This window comes from Erpetoichthys calabaricus, chromosome 16 (assembly GCF_900747795.2).
Source record: "Erpetoichthys calabaricus chromosome 16, fErpCal1.3, whole genome shotgun sequence".
NCBI lineage: Eukaryota > Metazoa > Chordata > Cladistia > Polypteriformes > Polypteridae > Erpetoichthys > Erpetoichthys calabaricus.
The window spans coordinates 48,252,256-48,280,020 of record NC_041409.2 but is presented as its reverse complement, the minus strand read 5'-3'; the positions used below and the strand labels follow the sequence as shown (position 1 = coordinate 48,280,020).

The following is a 27,765-nucleotide window of genomic DNA, read 5'->3' as shown; positions in this document are numbered from 1 at the left end:
AGTGGACTGTTTAACATTATACCCTTGGTTCATTGTATTAGGGCTTACTATCAAAAGTTATCTGCTTATCCAGGTCTACTGTTTAACATCATTCCCTGGGGTTACTTTCTCAAACTGTTTAAGATTACATGTTTATAGTATTTGGACTGTATGGTCAATAGATATCTTTATTTTAATCCTCATGCACCGCTGCTGGGGGGCTTGTTTTGTTTTGGACATGCTCCGTCTCTATGTATGTCAGAGGACTGGGACTTTGTAAAGTGTGGTTTAGCCTCACTTGGGTAGGCCAAATGGGAGGGGAAAGAAAGAGAGCAAGCTATTTCTTATGTATCCTATTAATCATTATAATGGTAAGAGCTGGGATCCAGGCACTTCCAGACAAGTGGCACAAGTGCATTTAAAGGATGGAGACTACAGTGAAAAATGATCTTACCAGTTTTATTGACGTTTGTTCCATTTTCTAATAAATCCCAGTTTCTAACTTTAATTTGACTCCCCCTCGTGTGTGTGTGTGTGTATATTTATATATACACATACAGTGGAACCTCAGTTTGCAAGCATAATTCGTTCCGGAAACGTGCTCATAGTCCAAAGCACTCGAATATCAAAGTGAATTTCCCCATAAGAAATAATGGAAACTCAGATGATTTGTTCCACAACCCAAAACTATTTATATAAAAATGATTAATACAAAATATAAAGTAAAAATACATAAAACAAGTTAACCTGCACTTTACCTTTGAAAAGAATCATGGCTGGTGTATGTGAGTTTCTAAACTCTTGTGGGATTCCACCCAACGGGACGACATGTGGAAGAGCGTCCCAAAGCAATCGCAGTCTCCCAGCACTGTAGCAGTTTGCCGTAAAAGTGAATCCAAAAAGATCACGGACATGCTATAAGCGCCTGCCGTCGATGGGTGATACAAGGAACAAGGAACATTATAAATGCGCAGGGCCCTGCCTGACTGCTGTGTTTGTTTCAAGCTGAATAAAGCTAGTGTTGCTAAAGTCCTGAGACTCAGCTTTGTGTAAAGTCCTGAGACTCAGCTTTGTGTTTTAGTGTGCAAGACGGGGACTCGCACATCACAGCGCGCGCGAGCACACACTTACACACACATGTGTGCGCGAGCGAGCACACACACATGTACAAGTGCGCGCACACACAGTCACAATGCTAATGTTGTAGTAAACAGTATATGCTCGTACGGATGTTTACTATGAGTGAGGCATGGCGACTCAGACGGAGAATAGGAGACGATTGCCCACAATCCCGCAGCGAGAGAGTGAAGAACCATCAGCTCAGTTGTGATCACATGATGCTCAGCAGACAAAGAGTATACATACTACTCGTACTGCAAGACCTCGCTCGTTTATCAAATCAAAATTTATTAAATATTTTTGCTCATCTTGCAAAACACTAATAAACCAAGTTACTCGCAAACCGAGGTTCCAAACCAAGTTACTCACAAACCGAGGTTCCACTGTACTAGCAAAATACCCGCGCTTCGCAGCGGCAAAGTAGTGTTAAAATTTTTATTAAGAAGAAAAGTAAACCTTTTTAAACTGAGGGAAAATATACCAATAATTATTTGTTAAGGATCTTTCTGTTTGTATACCACGTTGTCAGTTCGGCCCACCGGTTGTAATATGACCAAGCTGAGCGCTCAGCTTACTCTTGAGCATGCAATGTACAGTTGGCCATGTGAAAAGCAATCTTGCCTCAAATCAATGCCGACCTTTTGTAGGGTCTGTCTCTGAGACTTATTAATTGTCATTGCGAAGCAGAGCCTTACTGGAAATTGGAGGCGTCTGAATTGAAATGGGAGATCAGAGGGTATAACGGGGATGCGAGGAATAAAAACTCTCTCCCCTGAGCCACTGCCAATAAAAATAGTTGCCTCAATTAGGTTCTTTTGCAGACACATGACCTGAAGTCTCGTGCCGTTACAAAGTTTCGGTGGCTGTAAGTTTCTCAGTAACATTATTGGTGCCCCAACCTTCAAAATTAGATTATGCTCAGGAGTGCCTGGAGGATTCAGAGTGTGGAGAAACTCTACCGGATTGTGCACCGCGTCTTCCACTTCTACAACTGAATCCACAGACTGATATGTTTTCGGTTGAGAAGGTAGTTCTTGAAGTAAAATGTGGTTTATAGTCGTAGTCATGTCATTTCTTGGTGTCAGGATAGCTCTCTCCCTCAACCATGACACGTCGTTTTCGTGGAGATTTCGTAGATTGGGGTAAACATTTTGAAGAAGGCTTTGTAAGAGTCATTGGCGGTTGTCCAAAGGTGTAAAATATTTGGCCATTTCGGTACACTTGAAAGCGACAACCGAACAATACAGCTGCAGCCATCAACTCACATGCAGAACCATAGGTGAAGGGCTTAAGCATTTCACTCTTATAGAGCTCCTGTGTAGTATAATTATCTTCTGTACCATCATCAGTCCACACCTTGAACCTGTCCCAGTCATTCAATACATAAGACACGATGTTCTTCCGGATATCAAGAAAGAGCCTGATATGGCCGTGCAATATGTAACAAAGAGAATGGAAAAGGCAGGCGCCATCTCCGGGCATGGAAACCACTCGGTAAGTGACAGTTCTTTGATTGATGGTGATCACCTCTATAGACATGTTAGTGGGGGTACGGTTGGAACGATAAAGGAAATGGGTATGTGAATAATGTAAACTAAGTCTAAAATACCCACACAATAACTATAATCGAAATAAACAAACAATAAAAGAGCGGAGAAGCCGTGGATTAAATAAAAAGGCTGCAGTTATCAGCAGGGAGACGTGAATACCGTGGCGAAGCAAGGAAGGGAATGAAGAGACCGGAGCAATGGACGGCCTTATATAGGCAGGCAGCCAACTACGTGGGAGGCGTGGGGATGGGGGACCCAACGCCGCGTCACACGGTGACCGAGCTACAGGCAATGGACGTATATATGTACGTAAGTAGGATTCAGTTAGCGTTGGGAACCTGCGTACCAAATTTCTTGAAGATGGGCCCATAAGTAACAAAGACCGTTGGAAAGTTCAATATGGCGGCCGACAGTGGCGTCATACCACCGAAATAAGTACGTACATGGGTTTCGGTTAACGCAGGGAAGCTGCCTACCAAATTTCGTGAAGATGGGGCCATAAATAAGAAAGTTTAACATGGCGAATGTTGTCGACCGTTATAACCGTTACGCGTAGAATTTCGGCCGACAGTGGCATCATACCACCGAAATAAGTACGTACATCGGTTTCGGTTAGCGCAGGGAAGCCGCCTACCAAATTTCGTGAAGATGGGGCCATAAATAAGTAAGTTTAACATGGCGGACGTTGTCGACCGTTATGACTGTTACGCGTAGAATTTTGAAATGAAACCTGCTTAACTTTTGTAAGTAAGCTGTAAGGAATGAGCCTGCCAAATTTCAGCCTTCTACCTACACGGGAAGTTGGAGAATTAGTGATGAGTGAGTCAGTGAGGGCTTTGCCTTTTATTAGTATAGATGTATATACACACACACATACACGCACACAAACACACACGCACGCACGCACGCACACGTGTGTGGTGGCTCTGAGGCTAAGGATCTGTGCTGGTGTCCAGAAGGTTGCCGGTTCGAATCCCCATCACTGCCAAAAGAGATCCTACTCTGCTGGGCCCTTGAGCAAGACCCTTAACCTGTAATTGCTCCAGGGGCGCTGTACAATGGCTGACCCTGCACTCTGACCCCAAGGGGTATGCGAAAACTAACAAATACAAGAAACTGTATAATCCCCCCCTCCCACCCCACCCAACAGGAACGTCACCCTGAAGTGCGTCCCAAAGCGTGATTGCCGCGTCTGTGGAGGATTGTTTGTCTGTTGCCGGGGCACGGCAACAGCAAGCTCACAGCGGTGCAGTGAGGCGCCACAGAAGCGAATCCTAAAAGATCGGGGTCGCACTACAAGTCGCTGTCTTACACCCCAAAACATGAGGCTGAATCTCAGTACTTTAGCAAAACCAGCTTTATTTCAGCTTGAAACAGGAACAGCACGGTTATTTATTGTAGCGAGATCTGCCACTCTCCTATAAACAGACACAGCAGACAGGCAGGGTTGTGGCTAGGTTAGTGGCCAAGTAATACTGTTCCCTGCATTACCCATCGAGTTTGCTTTGGCGAAGAGACGCAGCAGGGCTGTGAGCCTGCTGTTGCCCTCTGGCAACATATAAACAGTCTTCCACAGACGTGGTGATCACACTTCGGGATGCTCTTCGACATGTTGTTCAGTTGTGGGAGGTCCCAAGAGAGTTTAGAAACCTCACATTTTCTTGAAAGAGTGCTGCATTAATAGGAATGCTTCTTGAACGAGCATCACTTAACCACATAAAAACGGCTTTTTCGACGTCTTCAAATGCAGAAGTTCGCATACATTTGCAACCCAAGATTTTTTCAAGAAAGTTGACAGTATCGATGGCAAAATTCCAAATTCACTGGCAATGTCTTCTTTCTTTTTGCCGCAATCGAGAGCTGCAAAGTTTTTTTCTAATATGAACTGTTATTTTTTCGTGTCTGCCGTTTCTATAAGAGGGTGACAGTGAGTTAAATTGCAATGGATGTTTTTCAAATGTTGAGGAGCAGTAAGCAAAAGGTATCGCTGAAAACCACCGAAAACAAAAAAACAGTATGAGAAAAGTTCAAAGAAAGAATTTTTTTTTTTTTTTTAAACAATCTTCCTGTTTGGGGATCGTTGTGCACAACTGAGCTGCGACCACAGAACTAACTGCTCTGTGGATGATTCGTCAGGTATTTCAAGGTCTTTTGGGCACTTCGTTGTAATGAAAGTATCTGCTGAATGTACTTCGTAGTAACAAGATTTCTATAGACTCGTGTCATAAGGGGAAACTGCTGGGACCATAATAAATACTTCTTTGTAAAGATATTCGTTGTAACGGAATTTTACCTTTATATACATATTTAGATACACACACACACGTGCCCATAAAAATAATTAACCCCCTTGAAAGATTTCAGTTTTTGTTATGCAACATTTTATCACAATGGCAGCAGAAAAAGACTCTTTAATATCAAAGTTAACACAGATCTCTGGTGATCTAAATTAATTACAAATATTTAATCACTTAAGTATTGACCCCCTTCAAGTCTACTAGATGCACCTTTGGCACTTTTCAAGTCCAGCTATAAACTCTGAATTGGATGGAGATCTGGACTCTGACTCTGCCACTCCAGGACATTCACATTGTTGGTTTTTAAGCCATTCCTGTGTAGGTTTTGCTTTACGCTTGGGGTTGTTGCCTTGCTAGAAAACAAATTTTGTTGCAAGGTGCTTTTAATGTGAGCCACTGGTATCCAACATGATAACTATATTACCTGGTATTTACTACATCCAGTTTGAGTAAATAGGAAGTCAGAGATTTATCAAGACCCTGGAAAAACAGAAGGAATATTATCAGCATGGCTCTGGGAGTTCTCCAAGACATTCCCTACCCTGACCATGTCTGTGGACCTGCCTCAGTAGTCATTAATGGAGGAGGCTTAAAGCCGCAGGGAGTTGCAAAATTGAGACAAAGACACATGGTGCAATCAGTAGAAACAAGAAAGAAAAAAAAAAAAAAAGACTAACCATCCCTGCTTAAAATTAAAAACCACAGTAACCATTTTTACAGGTGAGCCCCAGGGAGATTTTAGGTTTTATTGCTTTCCTTTTCGTTAATACTTTTGTTTACAGTTCCCTGCCATCCTTTGTACATTATTTTTTACTGAATAAATCCCTTTTTTATAACCTGTGGCCTCATTGTAGTAATTCCCATTACAAGAAGTTTCAGAAGTAGTTCAGGTTTTGATAATGGATTTAAATCGAGAAAATCAGTTATTATTCCAAAGGTTCCGCATAGAATCTGCACAAACTTCAAACCCAGTGGATGCATTAGTAGCTTGGTTCCCTCTGTTGAGATTTCTTCTCTATCTCTTGATGCTCTGTGGTTTACCGTTAAAACAGTTTCATCCTCGCATTTAAAAGCAATGCAGAAAACAAAGCAGTCCTCAAATTAACCCATGTATCTAGCTACCTCAGAATAAACTGAATATAAAAAACATTTCAGTATATAATGTATTCTTATATTACAATATACAACAATACAATATACCACTTAAAACATAAAAACAAAAGGCAGCCAATCTGGGGCTTTTGTTTTGAATATAAATTGATGGGTACTAAAAGGTATAATATTACTCTTACTGCATACTGGTGGTTTCATGTTTTGTGAACAGCACCTCACTTTATAAAACTATAATTTGATGTCAAACTAGATACTTAAGCAGCAAAGGATTAATATGAATCTGAAGAATTATGCTTACTGTTGCTGGACTTGAGGTCACGGTGTAGAATGGGTACAATGGCCTCACAATGTAGGTAGTGCATCCCTCTTGCAATTTGTACAGCCCAGTCAACAAGCACATTTGGAGGAATTCTTTTTCCCGACAGTACCCGATTGAGAGAGCCCCCACGAGCATATTCCATGACAAGGCAAAGGTTAGGCTCTTGCAGGCAAACTCCACACAGACCCATAATGTTAGGGTGCCGCAGCATTGCAAAAAGCTTTGCTTCTTGACGGACATTTTCCAGTGTCTGGTCAACTTCTTCATCTGGGTCTCTTCTGGCTGCCTTGACTGCCACTTCCTCACCACGCCAGACAGCCCTATACACTTTTCCAAAACCACCAACTCCAATAATCTCTTCCAGCACCAGCTCAGTAAAATCAATTTCCAAGACTGTCAAAAGGCAAAAGTGAAAGGAAAAAAAATCAGTACACATCAGCATAATTTGACTGTCAAATATATACAATAATTGCATTTAAATGTTTTTGTTCCACCCATAGCTCTGGTTTCTCAAATAAAACACTCTCTAGTACATACTACTCAAATGTGCCGTTCTAGGTTTGCTGAAGCTACACTTTATCATAAAATGGCTGCGTAGCCTTGAAATATTCTTTTCTTGCTTATGTTGCTTACAAGTGTTGAAATATATTTTCTTCTACTTTACCCATATTTAGGGGCACTAACAATCACATTATACAGTTAGGTCCATAAATATTTGGACAGAGACAACTTTTTTCTAATTTTGGTTCTGTACATTACCACAATGAATTTTAAATGAAACAACTCAGATGCAGTTGAAGTGTAGACTTTCAGCTTTAATTCAGTGGGGTGAACAAAACAATTGCATAAAAATATGAGGCAACTAAAGCATTTTTTTTAACACAATCCCTTCATTTCAGGGGCTCAAAAGTAATTGGACAATTGACTCAAAGGCTATTTCATGGGCAGGTGTGGGCAAGTCTGTCATTATGTCATTATCAATTAAGCAGATAAAAGGTCTGGAGTTGATTTGAGGTGTGGTGCTTACATGTGGAAGATTTTGCTGTGAACAGACAACATGCGGTCAAAGGAGCTCTCCATGCAGGTGAAAGAAGCCATCCTTAAGCTGCGAAAACAGAAAAAACCCATCCGAGAAATTGATACAATATTACGAGTGGCAAAATCTACAGTTTGGTACATCCTGAGAAAGAAAGCAAGCACTGGTGAACTCAGCAACACAAAAAGACCGGGGGCCTCATGTATAACGCCGTGCGTAGAACTCACACTATAACATGGCGTAAGCACAAAAGCGGGAATATGCGTACGCACAGAAAAATCCAGATTCAGGAATCTGTGCGCACGCAAACTTTCACATTCTTCCACTACATAAATCCCGATCAGCATGAAAAGTAACGCACGTGCACGCGCCTTCTGTCCCGCCCCAACTCCTCCCAGAATTACGCCTCTTTGAATATGCAAATCAATATAAATAGCCTTCTGTGAAAAGACAATGAGAAAAGCACAGGGGAAAATATAAGAATTTCAGCGAATACCAAGTGGAGGCAAAGGAAAAACGTACTATTTGTTGGTTTAAACAGTGGTATAATCAACAAAAGAAAGTTGATCGAGTGACAGAGTGTCGGAGAAACTCGAAAGCTCAAGTTCACAAAGTCGCACAGTGCCCGAAATAAAAAGAAATCGCATATCAAAGTCACCGTGAAAAGGCAAGTCATAGCCCACCGTCTGAGTGTCATATGAAAGCTTATTAGGGTACAGACGAAAAAAAAATAGGCACACAGTGGGGAAAAAAGCACGAAATGTCAACTTTAATCTCGAAATTTCCACTTTAATCACGTAGTTTATTTTGCCATTAAAGTAGAACATCATAAACTTCCATCTTAAAATTGTTTAATTTACTAGTTTCTCAAATCCCATTGTAACTAAAGTTGCACATTAAATGCTTTGTCCTGTATTTGATCTTCTATGCGTGTGAATCACTACCTGCTTCTTAAACGGGCTTTCTTTTTCTCCGACAGGACACATAATCCATTACATTCATGATATTACAGCTCTCTGAATAATTAAAATACTGAGATGTATACATGATATCTTTTTCATGATGATAGGAATGAAAGCATGTTATTAAACATGGGAACATGGTGGCGCAGAGATCCAATTCCTGTCCTTACTTTTCTTTCTCCAAATACCCAATTGCCACACAATCAGCTCTGTAATAGACGTGAAGCCATCTGTAAGCTTAGAATGCAGATTCTTCAAAACTTTTAAGGAACATTGAAATATCTTCGTAGTACATGTTTAATTATTCTATCCGTCTATCCTTCCAGTGTCGCGTCAGCACGAGCAAGAATACAACGCAATGCAGGAACAATCCCTGAACTAGCTAGCGCTGCGGCACCGTGTCCTCACATGTTTAATTATTAACAATACAGATTATTTAAATGAAGTTAAAGTTTTATCTGTATAATATAATCAACATATTTTGCTGCATTTCATCTTAAAAATGATATCGTCATCAATATGTAAATACGCGCTTTATAAAGTGGCGCAGGTTGTGTAATATTATAACTGTATCCCAAGTTTACAGTGAGGTGATTGTACTTATAAGTCCAAACAGTTCTACAAGGAGCACTTGATGCACTGATTTAGTGCGTTTATAGTTCTTGGGATAAAACTTTTTCTAAACCGCGAAGTTCGTACAGGAAACTCTCTGAAATGTTTTGCCATGGCTGAGGCAGCGTCTGCTTCATGCTGTATACTGATAATTCTCTTTCCGATCAGCTGCTGCTGATACAGTGATATAAATACTCTGAGTGGTGCAGTGAGAGTAATATGGAAAAAGATGATCTGCTGTGGCAACCCTTAACGGGAGCAGCTGAAAGAAGAACAAGATGCATTGAGAGTAACAATGCTAAAGCAGTTATGGTATTTGGAATACTATGGCTATTCCCTGGACCATTATATTGCTGCAGGTTAATTACAATCAGATGCATTACACTAATAAACAATATGCAGTTATTTTCAGTGTATTTATAAAGCCGCGTCAGGAATGCGGATCTAAGAAAGAAAGGGTGACCACACAGGAACAGTAGCACTGCTTTGACGTTGGGTGCCACCAGTCTGCAAAACCGAGCGGAGAAATTGCGTACGCCAGGGTATGAAGTACCGTGGAAAAGTGCATGGCGTTACGCCAAGTTTAGGTTTTATACATCGCGATTTGAGCGTGGAAACGTTTGTACGCAACATTTCTGTGCGTACGCACCATTTATACATGAAGCCCCTGGACGTCCACAGAAGACAACAGTGGTGGATGATCGCAGAATCATTTCCATGGTGAAGAGAAACCCCTTCACAAAAGCCAACCAAGTGAACAACACCCTCCAGGGGGTAGGCGTATCGATATCCAAGTCTACCATAAAGAGAAGACTGCATGAAAGTAAATACAGAGGGTGCACTGCAAGGTGCAAGCTACTCATAAGCCTCAAGAATAGAAAGGCTATATTGGACTTTGCTAAAGAACATCTAAAAAAGCCAGCACAGTTCTGGAAAAACATTCTTTGGACAGATGAAACCAAGATCAACCTCTACCAGAATGATGGCAAGAAAAAAGTATGGAGAAGGCGTGGAACAGCTCATTATCCAAAGCATACAACATCATCTGTAAAGCACGGTGGAGGCAGTGTGATGGCTTGGGCGTGCACGGCTGCCAGTGGCACAGCCGAATGAATTCTGAGGTGTTCAGAGATATACTGTCAGCTCAAATCCAGCTAAATGCAGTCAAATTGATTGGGCGGCGTTTCATGATACAGATGGACAATGACCCAAAACATACAGCCAAAGCAACCCAGGAGTTTATTAAAGCAAAGAAGTGGAAAATTCTTGAATGGCCAAGTCAGTTACCTGGGGCCTCATGTATAAACGGTGCGTCCGCACAGAAATGTTGCGTACGAACTTTTCCACACTCAAATTGCGATGTATAAAACCTAAACTTGGCGTAAAGCCACGCACATTTCCACGGTACCTCATACCCTGGCGTACGCAATTTCTCCGCTTGGCTTTGCAGACTGGCGGCACCCAGCGTCAAAGCAGTGCTACTGTTCCTGTGTAGTCACCCTTTCTTTTCCTTTCAGCTGCTTCGCCAAACGTTTGCCTCAGTTCACGACCACACACGCTGTATACGAACAAGCCAGTTTCCCTTTCGGTTTGTATGTGTTCAGTCTCTCCCTGTGCATTTCCTGTGCAGCGAGCAAGAGAGAGAGAGAGCGAGAGAGCGCAACACACACACAGGCAGCGCGAGAGAGAGAGAGACAGATGCGCACACACACAGGCAGCGCGAGAAAGAGACGCACACACACAGGCAGCGCGAGAGAGAGAGACGCACACACACAGGCAGCGCGAGAGAGAGAGAGCTGGATGCATAAGGTAGGAAGGCAGTTTAAGAATGCACTGGGCTTGATTTTGTTTTCAGTTCTGTTTACAGCGATTGGTTCGTAGCGTGCATTGTTGCAATGTTACTTTTCTTGGTGGTTTACTAAATTTCGGATTTTTTCAAATGTTCATTTTTTTCCCTGTGCTTAAAACTCATTAAAAAAAAAAGTGTTTTTAGCCAGCGGTTGGTAGCGCTATTGCGCGAACTATTGCAGTGTTAGTTTTCTCTGTTGTTCAAGGATTTCTCAATGTTAGTCAATGTTTTAACATTTAGTTTACTATTACGCTGTGCATTCTATGATTTAATTAACTATATTTGTGCTTAAAAACTTAAAAATATATATATATTTACATACAGTTCGTATGGTCTGGAACAGACTAATCTATAATAATAAAAGGCAAAGCCCTCACTGACTGACTGACTGACTCACTCACTCACTGACTGACTGACTCACTCATCACTAATTGTCCAACTTCCCGTGTAGGTGGAAGGCTGAAATTTGGCAGGCTCATTCCTTACAGCTTACTTACAAAAGTTAGGCAGGTTTCATTTCAAAATTATACGCGTAATGGTCATAACTGGAACCTCTTTTTTGTCCATATACTGTAATGGAAGGCAGCAAGATGGCCGTAGGAGACTGAGTTGCGTGTCGCGTCATCACGCCTCCCACGTAATCACGTGAACTGACTGTGAACTCAGTACGTAGAAAAGAAGGAGGAGCCCCAAAGAGCGCTGAAGAAAACACTCATTACACAATTGACAAGGCAGCGAAACAATAAGAAGCGAGTGAGTGACGCATACAAGCATCTTCATAAGACACGAGGTATAAAAAAGCACGGTGTAAACCGTAAGTCTAAATTTACTTTATAGAAACGCTCCCGCTGCCGTTTGCAATGCCATATTCGCGAGATACAAGTTTAATGAGAAGACACGAGGTATAAACGAGAGTTTGCATCACTTTGTAACAGAGTTAAAATTGCTGTAGCGAGAAACTTTTAACTGCCGGGTCTTAGCTAACATTAAATAAACCCGTGGACATCGCAACATCACACAAGAGAGCGGCTCACGTGAAGTGACTGAACGCAGCAGGAGTGATCACTTCCATGAATCAAACCTGTTCAAAAAACACATTACACAATTGATAAAGTAGGAAAAGAATATGAAACAAAGCACGGTATAAACCGTAACTTCAAATTAAGTTTATAGAAACGCTGCCGTTTGCAATACCATATTCGCCCCTGCGAAGCGCGGTGATTTTGCTATATATATTAAACTATTTCAACCATTGTATGATCTGCTTCTCGCAACTGAAAGAGGGCACCGTGGCAGAAGTTAGCCAACTTGCTCACCAACCACAAGCGTTACCTGGTAGGTAACCACCCATACAATCAGATTGTGAATCAGACTACGAATGCCTGCAATGTAATTACCCCGATCTACATGCTGTCAAATGAACGAACCACACGCCGTAGCACAACGTTAGGGGCTTCGCCTCTACGTCCGAGGATCGATTCCAGTAAGGGAGTGCAGTGACTGTGTACTCCTAATGAGCCCACAATTACGGCGAAACACGTGTCGCATACTATGCATCTTCAAAGCACGGTGTAAACAGTAAGTTTAAATTGAGTTTATAGAAACGCTCCCGCTGCCGTTTGCAATACCATATTAGATGACTTTGTAACAGAGTTAAAATTGCTGGAGCGATAAATTTTTAAATGCTGGGTCATGTCGCGTGTTCTTGGGTAGGTACACCAAAAAATGTATACATTTATGCATGTAATGGGCAAACAAAAAATGTACTATACCCGAAAGCACTACAGTAGTACTCAATGTATCTTTACTTCTTAAATGTTAATGTTTTACTGTTTAATAATTTATACGCTTCTTATATGTTATTCAGATTCTTTTATCAAAATACCAGTAACAGCGCACTGCACGATAACGTGGAGTCAATATACTTGACATGACCATTCATAGTATTTATCCTCTTTCTCTGTACGTTTACCATTCGTTTGCTCAGAGGTTGATGAGCTTGCTGCTTAATGAGCAGCTCTTCACCCTAGCGTCCCGCTGCTTCTCTTCTTTCGTCGGCATCTTTTCCCGTTAAAACTGATTTTTTTTAAAACTTAGTATGTTTTCTTTAATTTTTCAGTTAAGCTGGCACTTAAGTCTTCAATCTGCCTTAAGAATGATTAGCGGAGGTGGTAGACAATGAAAACGTCAGCCGTACGCATCCGCCACGCACGCACTGGTGCGCGCAGCTGTGAGTTGACTCTACAATAAAATAAAATAAAGATAAAAAGAGCAATAACTTGCAGCACCGCTATTCAATTACACTTGCCTAACGCCTCTCCTAAGGGGAAATACTGTGGGATCTGGGCATCCGTCAAAGCAGCAATCACAAGCCCGATTAGAAAGCGGGAAGCTGTGATTTGTCCTCTCCCTCCCATGTAACAATCGCAGCCCGTGTTGCAACGCACTATGTATGTATATGTATATATGTGTATGTGTGTGTATATGTATGTGTATATATATATATATATATATATTTGTTCATATGTGTGGGAAAGCGAATAGTAGACGTGACGTAGTATATGTGTACCAAATTTCAAGTCAATAGGTGAAACAGTTTGCGAGCTACAGGTGATTTAAAATCCTGGACAGACAAACGAATAGCCACGGTAGCGTATTATAGAAGAACATTTTACTGTTTAATAATTTATATTTATATGCAATGTGCTTCTTATATATTACTTCATATTCTCATATGATAATGATGTTAATGTTGTTTATATTGATTTCTATGTTATTGTAAGTGCCCTTTATTTGTGGAAAAATAAATTTGGCAATTAAACTTATTTTATACATACATTTTATTTTTTTCTCTTGCACTCAGTGAGCGAATCCACTGGGTAATCAGCTATATATATATATATATATATATATATATATATATATATAGATAGATAGATAGATAGATATGTATGTATGTGTATATATATATATATATATATATATATATATATATATAGATAGATAGATATATGTGTATGTATGTAGATAGATATGTATGTATATGTATATGTGTATATATATGTAGATATACAAATATGTATATGTATATATGTGTATATATATGTAGATATACAAATAAGTATATGTATATATGTGTATATATATGTAGATATACAAATATGTATATGTATATATGTGTCTGTATGTGTATATATATGTTGATATATGTATATATATATATGTGGATGTGTATATGTATATATATATATGTATATATGTTTATGTATATATATGTTTACATAACCTCTTTAACACACTACTCCGCTGCGAAGCGCGGGTATTTTGCTAGTTGTATTTATATACAATCCTATGGGGGGAAATTGCTTTGGTTCATGACCAAATCGATTTACGAGTAGAGTTTTGGAATGAATTATGATCGTGAACCGAGGTTCCACTGTATATATAAAAAAGCCTACTGTAAAACGTGTGCTTGGGAGACTTCAGGGCTTGTCGACTTGCATTTCTACGCTGAGTTGGGGGATGGTGCAGCCTCCTAATGCCGCTCCTCTCATTCCCTCCACAGATCTCGAGAATTACAGGCGCCTAATCCCACCCCTTCCACCTCATCAACCTCATAACTGACACCAGCACCATTTTTTCCCAGTCTGGTGAGAGACTTCCATCTATAAAGATGTATTTTTATGAAAGTTTTTTTTCTTCAAGTACCACAATATACAGAGATCACCATTTAGTGTCCCGACCTTTTTTCTTTGTTTGTGTTCTCTTATTGCACTATATAGAACATCTATATCTACAGTGCACATGTTTGAATAATTATTTTGTTTTGTAACTCGGGGGCTTTGTCCCCTGCTCGCTTTACTAGCCAAATCCCCCCCCCGGGCTGTGTTACACGCCAGCCACTTCACGTATCTGCCGCTCGTGTATGTGGATTTTACTTTGACCAAACAAAAAATCTTTAAATTCTCGAGGATGCACCTCTTCATTGGGAAGAAACACTACTTTTCCCTGATGTCAACACGAATTAGACAATCTACAAGTCTCAGACGTAGTTTAAATCCGAACAATATATTCGATCTCTTTACGCTGTTGTGTTATTCAACCAAGTAATTTCCGTTTGTTTACGATCTTTACTATAATTTTTTTAAGACTTTCGAATTTTGGTACTTTCATTATCTCTAATTGTTCTGCATGTGTATCGCGCCAACATTTTTGAATTCTTTACGATGTTCTATTTTGTCATCTACTCTTTTGTCTTTTATTTCCGGCCCCGGGCGTGGTTAAATCTCTTGGCACAAAGTCTTGGCTCGTGGCACGTGAAAGTATCTCTCAGAAAAAGTCATGTCTTGTCCCAGGCTGAAAAGTCTTGTTTCGTCCCAGGATTTTTTTATTATAATAGAGAGATATGTAGATTAGATTTATATTAATCTTCTTCTGTCCTGAGCTACATGCTCAAATTCACCTCATGTTAGGTCCATCTTCTTCAGCTCATAGTTCCAAGGTGGTGTCCATCTCAGAGCAATCTTAGGTATACAGTTCTGGTTCATTTCAAGGACGTGGCTAAGCCATCTTAAGTGTTGGCGCTTGATCCCCAGAACCACACTCCAGCTCTTCACTTTCCTGTAAAGGTCTTCATTAGACAGCTTCTTGGGCCAGAAGACGCAAAAGATCTTCCCGAGACATCCATTGTGGAAGGCGCTGATCTTATTCATGTCTGCCTTTAAAACACGCTAGCATTCAAAGCCATTAGGAAGCACAGATTTGACATTGCTGTTATAAAATCAGACTTCCAGATGGGCTGAAGTGTAGCGCATGCACTGTGTGCTTGCCCTGTACTGGAACCTTGTCGAGGTGGAGAGGCTTGTGTGCCCAGAGAACTATTGTGACCCCAGAAAACTATTCCAAATGGGCTTTTCCCCTTGTAAGATCAAGCTGGACAGGTTTCAGGATAGAGGCCAGACGAAATTTAGCATCTGGAACTCCAAGTTGGGGGTTGGACCAGCGACCCAACTTCATAAAATTTTCTGGATATTTAAAATTTGAATACAATTTGAGTAACAGCTGTAAAGTTACTCAAATACTGAACACACATGTTCTGCCAACTGCTAACACTGTAAGGTGGTGTAGCAGTTGAATGACCATCTCCAGCTATGGGAGCAGCTCTGACACTTGGGGTTGTGATGCTGTGAAAGTGGGGTTGCCAGATGACATGAGAAACAGTGACACCAAATGGTACGAGAATGTGCTCAGTGGTGTCCATTCTGATCCTTTATGAGCAGAACCACGACTGTCCATCAATATATTGTATATTTTAGACATTCACTGCCTGGCCAAAAAAAAAGTTGCTGCCAAAAGAAAAAAGGTCACACACACTAATATTTCGTTGGACCACCTTTAGCTTTCATTACGGCACGCATTCTCTGTGGCATTGTTTCGATAAGCTTCTGCAATGTCACAAGATTTAGTTCCATCCAGTGTTGCATTAATTTTTCACCAAGATCTTGCATTGATCTGACCGCTGCGCAAAGCCTTCTCCAGCACATCCCAAAGATTCTCAATGGGGTTAAGGCCTGGACTCTGTGGTGGCCAATCCATGTGTGAAAATGATGCCTCATGCTCCCTGAACCACTCTTTCACAATTTGAGCCCGATGAATCCTGGCATTGTCATCTCGGAATATGCCCGTGCCATCAGGGAAGAAAAAATCCATTGATGGAATAACCTGGTCATTAAGTAATTTCAGGTAGTCAGCTGACCTCATTCTTGGAGCACATACTGTTGCTGAACCTAGACCTGACCAACTGCAGCAACCCTAGATCATAGCACTGCCCCCACAGGCTTGTACAGTAGGCACTAGGCATGATGGGTGCATCACTTCATCTGCCTCTCTTCTTACCCTGATGCACCCATCACTCTGGAACAGGGTAAATCCGGACTCATCAAACCACATGACCTTCTTCCATTGATCCAGAGTCCAATCTTTATGCTCTCTAGCAAATTGAAGCCTTTTTTTTCCGGTTTGCCTCACTGATTAGTGGTTTTCTTACGGCTACACAGCTGTTTAGTCCCAATCCCTTGAGTTCCCTTCGCATTGTGCATGTGGAAATGCTCTTACTTTCACTATTAAACATAGACCTGAGTTCTACTGCTATTTTTCTTCGATTTGATTTCACCAAACGTTTAAGTGATCGCCGATCACGATCATTCAGGATTTTTTTCCGGCCACATTTCTTCCTCGAAGACGATGGGTCCCCACTATCCTTCCAGTTTTTAATAATGCGTTGGACAGTTCTTAACCCAATTTTAGTAGTTTCTGCAATCTCCTTAGATGTTTTGTCTGCTTGATGCATGCCAATGATTTGACCCTTCTCAAACAAACATCTTTTCCACGACCACGACCACGAGATGTGTCTTTCGACATGGTTGTTTAAGAAATGAGAAGCAACTCATTGCACCAGGGATTGGTGGGATTGTGGATAATAGTCTCCCATGCTCGGTCTTAGTTGTTGTGCCTCATTCGTTCAGTCAACATCCGTACGAGTGGATACTGTTAACTATAGCATTGTGACCTTGTGTGTGTGCGAGCGATGAATCTGTTGAATAACAATGCAATGTCACATTTCCACAAAATCCTCAAAAGGAGGCAAAAGCAACCGTCACTGGAGAGGTTCCTTGTTAAAGTCGCAAAAAAAGAAAAAGCTTCCAGTAAGCCAACAGGCAGCAGTGATTCCGCTAGAGTAGAAGTCATCTTACACATAAACCCTCCTCCTCTCCTCTCTCTCGTCTCCCTCACACCAGCCACGATTCTTTTCAAAGGTAAAGAGCAGGTTAATTCGTTTTATGTATTTTTACTTTATATTTTGTATTACAGTAATCCCTCCTCCATCGCGGGGGTTGCGTTCCAGAGCCACCCGCGAAATAAGAAAATCCGCGAAGTAGAAACCATATGTTTATATGGTTATTTTTATATTGTCATGCTTGGGTCACAGATTTGCGCAGAAACACAGGAGGTTGTAGAGAGACAGGAACGTTATTCAAACACTGCAAACAAACATTTGTATCTTTTTCAAAAGTTTAAACTGTGCTCCATGACAAGACAGAGATGACAGTTCTGTCTCACAATTAAAAGAATGCAAACATATCTTCCTCTTCAAAGGAGTGCGTGTCAGGAGCACAGGCTGTCAGAAACAGAGAGCAAAGCAAACAAATCAATAGGGCTGTTTGGCTTAAGTATGCGAAGCACCGCGGCACAAAGCTGTTGAAGGCGGCAGCTCACACCCCCTCCGTCAGGAGCAGGGAGAGAGAGAGAGAGAGAGAGACAGATAAAAACAAAGAGTGAAAAATCAATACGTGCCCTTTGAGCTTTTAAGTATGTGAAGCACTGTGCAGCATGTCGCTTCACTAAGCAGCTGCACACAGAAGGTAGCAACGTGAAGATAATCTTTCAGCATTTTTAGACGAGCGTCCGTATCGTCTAGGTGTGCGAACAGCTCCCCTGCTCACACCCCCTACGTCAGGATCAGAGAAAGTCAGCGCAAGAGACACCGAGAAAAGTAAGTTGGGTAGCTTCTCAGCCATCTGCCAATAGCGTCCCTTGTATGAAATCAACTGGGCAAACCAACTGAGGAAGCATGTACCAGAAATTAAAAGACCCATTGTTCTCAGAAATCCGCGAACCAGCAAAAAATCCGCAATATATATTTAAATATGCTTACATATAAAATCCGCGATAGAGTGAAGCCGCGAAAGGCGAAGCGCGATATAGCGAGGGATCACTGTAATCATTTTTATATGAATATTTTTGGGTTGTGGAATGGATCATCCGAGTTTCCATTATTTCTTATGGGGAAATTCGCTTTGATATACGAGTGCTTTAGATTACAAGCACATTTCCGGAACGAATTATGCTCACAAACCAAGGCACCACTGTATTTACAATAACATGGTCAAAATGTGTAGAGAATGTCACCAAGGTTTACTCACAGAATTCACATTCCAATTAGGAACCTGGAGAAGAAAAATAATGAGGTAGGGTTTTTTTTTTTTTTTTTTTTTGCTAAGAGGGTACCACTGTAAAGATGTTCTAAAAACGACAATATTCCAATCAAAATTGCTCACTGTGGCATTAAGATATGGTGTGTACATTGCAGGATAGAAAACAATGCACTAGCTTTTGTGCTTTTCCTGCGGGAAAAAGAGGCCTTAGTTCACCACAAAACAATCAGCAATTATTATTTGCTCTGCCTTTGTAGAAAACACAAAGTACATTGTAACCTTAGAATTTATAAGCGAGCTTCATGTGCGCATTGACACTGATTAAAAAGTGTTAATCCCAAAACAACAGAATACAGGCAATTACGTTAGGGTCTTAGATTCTAGGAGCTGGTTTCATAAAGGAGTGTTAATTTGCTACCCTTACTCTCAAAATATTTCCTACAGAAGCAAGATCTTAATATCACTCAAATGAATACTGTTATGAAAACTCCAGCTGATGCTAGCCATTCTCTCAAGGTTATACCCATCTCAATGAAGAAGCCTCTTCTGGCAAGCAGCTAGCAGTTTCTATGCTGCAGCAACCAATTTTGAGGTTTAGCTAGTGTGCCAGTCAACCACCCAATTTAGCCATTCCCCACCAAAACAAACATTCCAGACTCACCCAGGTAACTTCTAACTATTAATTCCAAAGCCAGTTTGCAGTAGGTTTTCCTGTATTTTTGCTTTAGCTAATCAGCTGTAACAGTAAGGAATTCCTGACTTCAGCTTTACTAATGTAATGCACATACATAATCAAACAAATATAATAAAGCAAATAACATTTTGTTGATAAACATTCCTTCACCCAACACAACTCCCATAAAATTGGTTTTCCTCCATAGCATTTTATATTAATTAAACCGTTTTAACAACCCAAAATGAAATGGATATTAAAACATCAACCAGAAAGATCTCAAAAATATTTAACATTAAGAAATTCAAGTATTCAAAATAGCCAAACATAGGCAGGCCTGCTTAATCTCTATGGCATTAAACGCAAGCATGACTGGCTCAAAATTGCGTATAAATATGGTTAAGCCCAAGGTAGACCATAAGTGCTATGTAATGATCTGCTTTACAGCATTAAGCCCATTTAACACTCTGCTGCCATTTAGTAGATTAAACTACATCATGCTGCAAAAAATCATGAGTATTTCTGTGTGTTCTTCCACTTTATGGTTACTAATCAATATTCATGAGTGTGTCGGAGACTTCAACCAAAAACAAGACAACAAATAAAAAGCTGTAAAGCTAGTTTTGCAACTAAACTGTAGCACTGCTCATCAGACGTTGACACAGACACTGACACTGACAAGTTTTCGGTGTTGGCTTCATACTACTGCTGACAATCCTACATCTCCTTGTTGCCCATTTATGGGTAAACCCAGTCTAAAGATGTCTTGTTTATCATGATTATCTGAACTATTTAGAATTTGTCTGTGACAGTCAGGTAGAGAAAAAGTCTGTTGAAAAGAACCTATGCTGAGCACTGTGAGGAATGGGATGCAGGGTTGGGGTTAGAGCCTAGCGGGAAAGCAGCTATTATGAAAATACAAGACAGTTGTGTGGCAGGGGTGAGGGATAGATTTTATGCACAACAGGTTGAACATTTTATGATGCACACCTATATGCCAGTAATAGACTGACAACACAACGGTGGTGCAGAAAACTTGCCCAAGTACTGCTAGGACAGGATTAATTGTTTTTGCTCTGTTGGCGTGTGTTTGTGCTGTAGCCACTGCTGCAGCCAGTACCATAGAAGTACAAAAAAGTACATATAAGCTTATGCAGTATAATGCCCAAAATTGTTAACTGTCAACCTAAGTTTCAAATATGTTTAAATATTTACTTATTTATAATTTGAAATTCAAATCCTTATGTTTGGTTCATTTGACAGCCCCAGTTTGAAGATGTAAAGACTACTTGAAACTTATCAAACGCTGTGCAATTCTGCATCCAGTGTAAAATTCTGCCAAATCAATATAAAATTTCCATACCAGATCGGTCGAGGCCCGGGTTATGTGGTGACAGAGGACATGCAGGTGATAGGTGTAACAGAGCAAGATGCAGAGGACAGAAAGATATGGAAGAAGATCCACTGTGGCAACCTCTAAGGGGAGCAGCCGAAAGAAGAAGAAGAAGAGGTCAAGAGACTACTCAACTGCAGGAGTCTCCAGTCTGTACGGGCACATTTGGTCCAATTGATATGCCACAAGCCAAGGCTTGGACTATATATATGCATAGCTCTGATGGAGAGTTTTACTCATTGACATTTTGTAATAGAGCTTTTACCCGTTTTAAAAACAGTATGACCACAGGTTTCTCAAAATGTCAACAAAAAGCTGCATTACTGACTCTTGCCGTTCTGTGCTCTAAAACTACCAAGAAAAGGAAATGGCATAACTGGACATTTGAATGGTTGGGAATGAGATGATCTGTCTATTTTCCAGAGAGCTGGAGGTAGGTCACCTATATCATTTACTGTTATGTGTGTGTTATTTTCATGTTCCTCCATTAGACTTTTCCAAGACATGTTTGGCATTGACCATTTAGTTGTAGGAGTATTGCTAATGTATATTTTACTCCCACTTTAAAGAGCATTTTCAGCATCAGGGAAGCAGATTTAGCTACCTCGACCAATGTTTTTTTGGAGGCTGCTTGCTTGACAAAATTCTTAAAACAAAGACTTATTTTTATTAAGTATTAAAGGTTACCGGTGTTAGATGTTCACTGAATCTGTAAAGGGGAAAAAAGAATCTAGTTTAATCCTAAATGTTATTTTCTGACAACTTGCTTTACAAAATTTGGAATAATTTGACAGTGCTACAAGACTGCCAGATGAAATTGCGGACATAAACTTTTACAATTGTATAAATTATACAAATTGTTATATGGCAATTTGGCATTGCAACCCCTAACACACTGTAAATAAAATGATGACCACTGAAGCTGAAATTCAAGTCAAATATTATATATTATATATTGTCAGAAGAATGAGTCGGAGACATCACAAAGGTTTGGGGCAGCCACCCGTATAATATGCTCAGCTGCAAATTGCTCTTTTTATAACAAGAAGTATATAGATCGGAGTCCAAAACAGAACTGCCTGTACTGAGGCAAGATGGCAGTTTTAAAGGCCCAGAAGGGAAATGACGTCCTCGTTGCAGGAAGTGGGAGTGATATCCTGGTGTCTGGAAGTGACGTCATCCTCGGGGCCGTCCAGAGGTGGGATTTCCCGGGACAGGTCTGGAAGGGACTGAGAGAGATAGTCAGTACACCCCGCCGCCCCCTGGCCTGGCGTAGAATTACAAGTGTCTAGGCCCTTCAGCTGTTTCCCATGCGCACGTGTGTGACAATATATATATATATATATATATATATATATATATATATATATATATACACACACATAGTGAAGGACTGCCGGCGGTTCAGTCTGGCCGGGACGTCCTAGAATGGGAAGAAGGGAGAAGAGCAGCCTTTTCAGGTCACTGCCTCTCCCGGGACGCTAGGTGGCAGCTTCCCTGGACAGCAACGGTTCCCCGGATTCCCTCAGGGCATCCTGGGACATGGAGTCTGTTTCCTCAGTCCTGTTGGGTGCCGCCAGGGGGAGCTCACAAAGAACCTGGGGAGTCCTACACTTACTACAACCTGGAAGTACTTTGGAGTCACAAGGACGGAAGCCCACAGTACTTCCGGGCTACTTGAGGACTGAGGATGTGGCATTTGACCCGGGAAAAGAAAAGGAGCACTTCCAGGTCACGGACTATTTAAAGGACTGGTGAAGACCCAGCAGGGACCGGAGTTGGATGGTAGAGTGATGGAGCTGCTGGGAGGAGGATCAGTGTTATTGATTATTGTTGGAGAATTGTGGTGAGTGTGGTGCTTTGTGCACTGTATTAGAAGAAGAATATTAAAATTCTTCTTGGTGCTTTTTACAAGTGTGTCTTGGACGTCTGTCTGGGGGGTTTCACAGTATATATTTATTTAAAAAAAATGAGCTATCTTGACAAATATTGTACAGTGTATATGCTCAGCTAAAAAAAAATGAATGGCTTATCTTTGCAGATCTGTATAATTTAGCTGAAGTTATTTATTATAAAGACATTTAAGGGCCAAGGTTAACTGTGACAGAGGAGCACAATCAAAAAGACTCGTCTTGCCAGCTTACCCCCCAAAATTTCACATAAGTCATGAAATGTGGCTGCTTCTTGCCAGCTACAATCCTTCATGAATGCATATAGCAGGAAAATGGGACTGAAGATATTATGGCCACTTGGCGTCTGGAATCCAGACAGAAAACCACGAAACTAAGAGTCAGCCCGTTTCTGGTTGAAGGCTATTAGACAACAGACATTTACTGTATATGACCAAATGTATCTAGCAGAGGAGCTAGTATCCAGGAGTAAGTTGAACGACATTGAACAAAAGCATCTAGTGGGACTGGTTGTCAGAAAGATAGAGGTTTACTTATATTTAAAAAAAAAACAAACAAAAAAAAAAAAACAACAAAGGAACTAAAACCCTGGGACCACACGTATAACGCCATGCATAGAGTTCAGATTAAAACATGCCGTACAGACAAAAGTAGAAATGTGCATACGCAGCTCTCAGAATTTTGCCTTTTTAATATGCAAATATAAACATCACTTTTCGTTCAGTGTTTGGTTAAAAAACAATGGAAAAAGGCACAAGAAAAAAAGAATTTTTGAGAGAATGCAAAGTGGAGGCAAGGAAAAACATACTACAGTAGACCCCCACGAAGTTGCGGCTCAGGGTTCGCGGACTCAGTCGTTGGCAGATTTTTCCTTACAACCTAACTATTAATTGTTAGTGGAAAGCGCAAATATCCTCCCCAATTTTTTATGGCTTTTATCGTGGCAATACTGTGCTGTAGAGACAACAGGAAGCAACTGCTGAGGGAAAAGCAGTTTGGGATGGTGAAAGTAGCCAATCCGAGAGCGTTATTCATTTCTCCTTGCTGCTGATTGACTGCTATCCTGTGACGCGTCTCCAGCTGAGTGTCCTCATGTTTTCCATTTTGTTATTGTATTCATTTTGTTATTTTTCAACGCACAAGATGTCGCCGAAACGCCCTGCAGCTTCTAAGGCTTCTGGCACAGAGCCTAAGCGCCAGAAGAAGTTTAAAACACTCCAGGAGAATGTTGAACTACTGGATTTGCTCCGGGAACTAAAAAGTTATGCTGCAGTAGCACGCCACTATGGCATTAATGAAAGCACCGCACGCTACATAAAGAAGAACGAAGCAGCGATCTGGAGTACCATATCTGTAAGTTTCTGTGATAGTGCCAAAACGGTAACGATCGTAAGGAATAAAAATATCGTCAGGATGAAATCTGCCTTGGCATTGTGGATCACCGACTGCAGGAAGAACATCACCCGTGAGAAAGCATGGAAATTGTAGCAGCACTTCGCTACAGGAGACAATCTAGCAACTTCCCATCGCAATGTTCCTTTTTTTTTTTTTAAACATTTATTTGACATTTTATTATACTGCCTACAATGTTCCTGAAACCAATAAAGAAAAGCCAGCACGAAACCCCACCAGAAGAAGACCCGTCCAAAGATACGACGACTCCTGAAGCGCCTGAAGAAGAGACGCCACCCGAGGAGTTTTAAATCCTCTGCATCGTACTGCACGCTACTTCATCATTATCAACATCAATATCATTCATCATTGTTGAGTACCCGTACATTTTACTGTATTTTAATTAAATTATTATGTATTTATTCTACTTATAACAAATAAAATGATAGCACATACCAAAGAAAACGCGCTTGCATGAATTACAGTACGTATAGCAGTTAACATCAGTATTTTACATTCTAGCACCTTGGGATACATAGCAGTACAGTATTGTACAGTATACGGGTTTTCCTTTATTTTGTTTTTAGGTAATGTATTAATACATTAATACATTACTTAAAAAATTACCTTAAGCGGAGTTTTCAACGAAATTAAAGTGCTTTGGGGCATACTGTATTTAGGGTTTAAACTATAAAAATAGGCATTTTTTTTAACCACATCTAAAAGTCGCTGTTTTTCACAATTCGCGGGTGCTCTAGGAATGTAACCCCGCGAATATTGGGGTATACTGTATTTTTTGGCTTATGAAGTGGTATAAACAACAAAAGCGTGTTGGAATGGAGACACTTGAAAATTCAAGTTCAGAAAATCGCACAGTTCCCGAAAGAAAAAAAAAAAAAAAAAAAAAGAACTGGTCACGTATCACAGTTGACATGAACAGGCGAGTTGCAGCCCACTGTCTGTTTATTCCGTTTCAGACAGTATTACAAAAGCTAACCCCATGTGATAGTCAGGTGGCAATGACAATGCTGTGCTGAGCACGTCTTCGGGCGCTGGCTGCACACACACCTCTAACCTCGGAAACTGCTGGGAGGCCATCTGGCTGTGTGCTGACAGACGCTGTTCTGGAGTCCCAAAATGCAAAAGTGGATGTTGTGAGAGATGTGGCCAACAAACTAAGGAATATAAGGGCTGTACTATGTGATATTAACCACAAATTAAAAAAAAAATAAATGCTGCATCGGATTACCTGTTTTTACATTCTGCTAATTATATTCAAACAAAGTTGTAAAGCTGTCCGATATGGCTGATCATTTGATGGGTCAGGGTCATCAGAGCATTTCTTCAGGTACATGGTTGCACACTGCAACACTTTCTGTTCACTATAGAGCAGCACATTAAAATAGTGGAAATGTTTTCTATTTACTTCATTCTCTGAAGGTGCAGATTCATTCTCTGACGGTGGCTTTATAGTGTAACAACAGCACCGTGCACCACAACGGATTAATTCTCTGCTCTTTACTTTGAGGTGATTTGAGCACCTGCGACTTTGCGGAGCTGCCATTTTCATAGGCTCTCCAGCTACATAGGATGTAATGCCAGCTGATTCTTTTGGCGATTCATTCCTGGCTGATTTAACTTGACCAGTGCCGTGGCTGCGAATTGCGTTTTTATGTTTTCCAGTTCAACCACAGTGTAAGAAAATCTTATCTGGATGATAAGTGGAAAATACCATCCTATACAGGTGGTTTGTGAAAATAACTAATAAATGTTTGTGAAATAACTGTTCATCAGCAAGTTCACATTGGAAAGCTCCTGTGGCTAAAATCTGCAAGTGGGCAGAACTTGTAAAGAAGTAGGTACAGCACTATTCCTCAAAGTCTGCCTTTGTAAAGCCGGTGCCAGTTCAGCACACAGCTTCAAGAGGGTAGCTCTTGAAGATTAAAATCGACTTAGAAGCCAGTACTCTTCATCTGTAAATACGTGCTCTCTTCTAATTCTTCCATATGCGATGTCCTCTAACTAGCCATGGTAGTTGCAACAGTTTGGCCATTCCGTGCACTACTATATTGTTACAGAATGATTACAATCAAGTGAATTAAATTTGTAAACAATATGCAATTCATTTTGGTACATTTGATAAAACCTGTATCATAGATGTGAATCTAAAAAAGAAAAGCAAACACACAGTAGCTAAACTGAGTAAAAGCGTGTGTATGCAAGGGAGGACCTTACTATGAAAATGAGTGTGGCTTTACGCCAAGTTTAGTTTTTATACATTTCGAAGTGAGCATAAAAATTGGCATACACAACATTTTTGTGCATGCACACTGTTTATACACAAGACCCCAGGACTTTAATTTCATGTGTTTCTGGAGGGGGTTTAGTGGGTTTAATTCCCCAATATAACAAAAACAGGTATTTCCTTTTAAAAAAATAAAAGTGAAACAGAACAAAATACTCAAGGCCATTTCTTGTTTTATGCCAACTGCTACTATCCCCAGATCGTTAATTAGATAGGGTGGGTTTGAGAATATTAAGCAGTATTAATTACAGGCTTAAAAATTATAAAATAAGAAAACAAACATGAATTATTTAAAACAGCTATCTTAATAAGAATGCTAGAAGTGCAATTTTTTTGCACTGTGGTGTGCTGGGCATTATTTCAGGAGAGGGCTGCCGAAATAAGAAGCTAATTAAAAAGGTTGGCTCAGTTATGGGATGCGCTTTCAACCCCCTGGCAGTAGTAGCGATGGAGAGAATGAAAACTAAGTTGAATGCCATTATGCCGTGCCAGAACGTTGATCAGTCAACATCAGGAAACTGCTCTCAGACAGGATGCCAGTCCATTGTAGAGTCCACACAAATTTATACACACAATTTGGATTTGCTAATCAACCTAATCAGCGTATCTTTGGGACATGTGGAAAGAACATCACAGTACACTGAGGAAAATCTATATTCGAATACATAACGGGAGATGTAAAACTTGCAAGTACACCATATGAGAAGGACCTGGGAGTTATAGTAAACAAGTCACAATCTACATCAAGACAGGGGCCAGAAGTGACAAAAAAAATTAAGAGGATGTTAGGCTATATATTATATTATGATCAGTGGAGTACAAGTCAAAGGGGATTATACTTTAGTTATATAACACACTATTGAGGCCTCATGCCACACGTTCAGTACTGTGTTCATTTTTTTTATTATTGTTTGATATACTTTGTTACTGTTTTTTTTGCTTGAAAATTGGGGGTCAGAGCACAGAGTCAGCCATTGTACAGCACCCCTCAAGCAATTTCCACATTAAGGGCCTTGCTCCTGGTCTCCATATCACACAAAGAAAAAAAATAGCAGTAATACAGAAAGGCTACAGAAGAGCAACTAGGCCGATTCCAGGACTGAGAAGTATGAACTATGAAGAGAGATTGAAGGACCTGAACCATTTCAGTATAAGCAAACTGAGATTAAGAGGGTTGATTGAAGTCTTCAATATAATTAAAGGAATCAGTATAATGCATCCCAGCTATTACTTTAAAGTTTACAACAAAATCAGAGGGACAT

The 27,765-nt window shown here is 40.5% G+C and overlaps 1 protein-coding gene across 3 annotated transcripts in view; it reads right to left on the bottom strand.

Moving 5' to 3' along the window:
• map3k9 (mitogen-activated protein kinase kinase kinase 9) overlaps nucleotides 1–27,765 on the bottom strand; it is a 154,069-nt gene that overhangs the window by 111,677 nt on the left and 14,627 nt on the right. For all 3 annotated transcript variants that reach the window (XR_007933655.1, XR_007933656.1, XM_051919913.1), the window contains exon 2: nucleotides 6,357–6,770. Coding sequence is in view for 1 of the 3 variants with exons in the window: in XM_051919913.1 (XP_051775873.1) it covers nucleotides 6,357–6,770 (414 nt within the window). In the remaining 2 variants the exon portion in view is untranslated. The remainder of the gene's footprint in view (nucleotides 1–6,356; nucleotides 6,771–27,765) is intronic.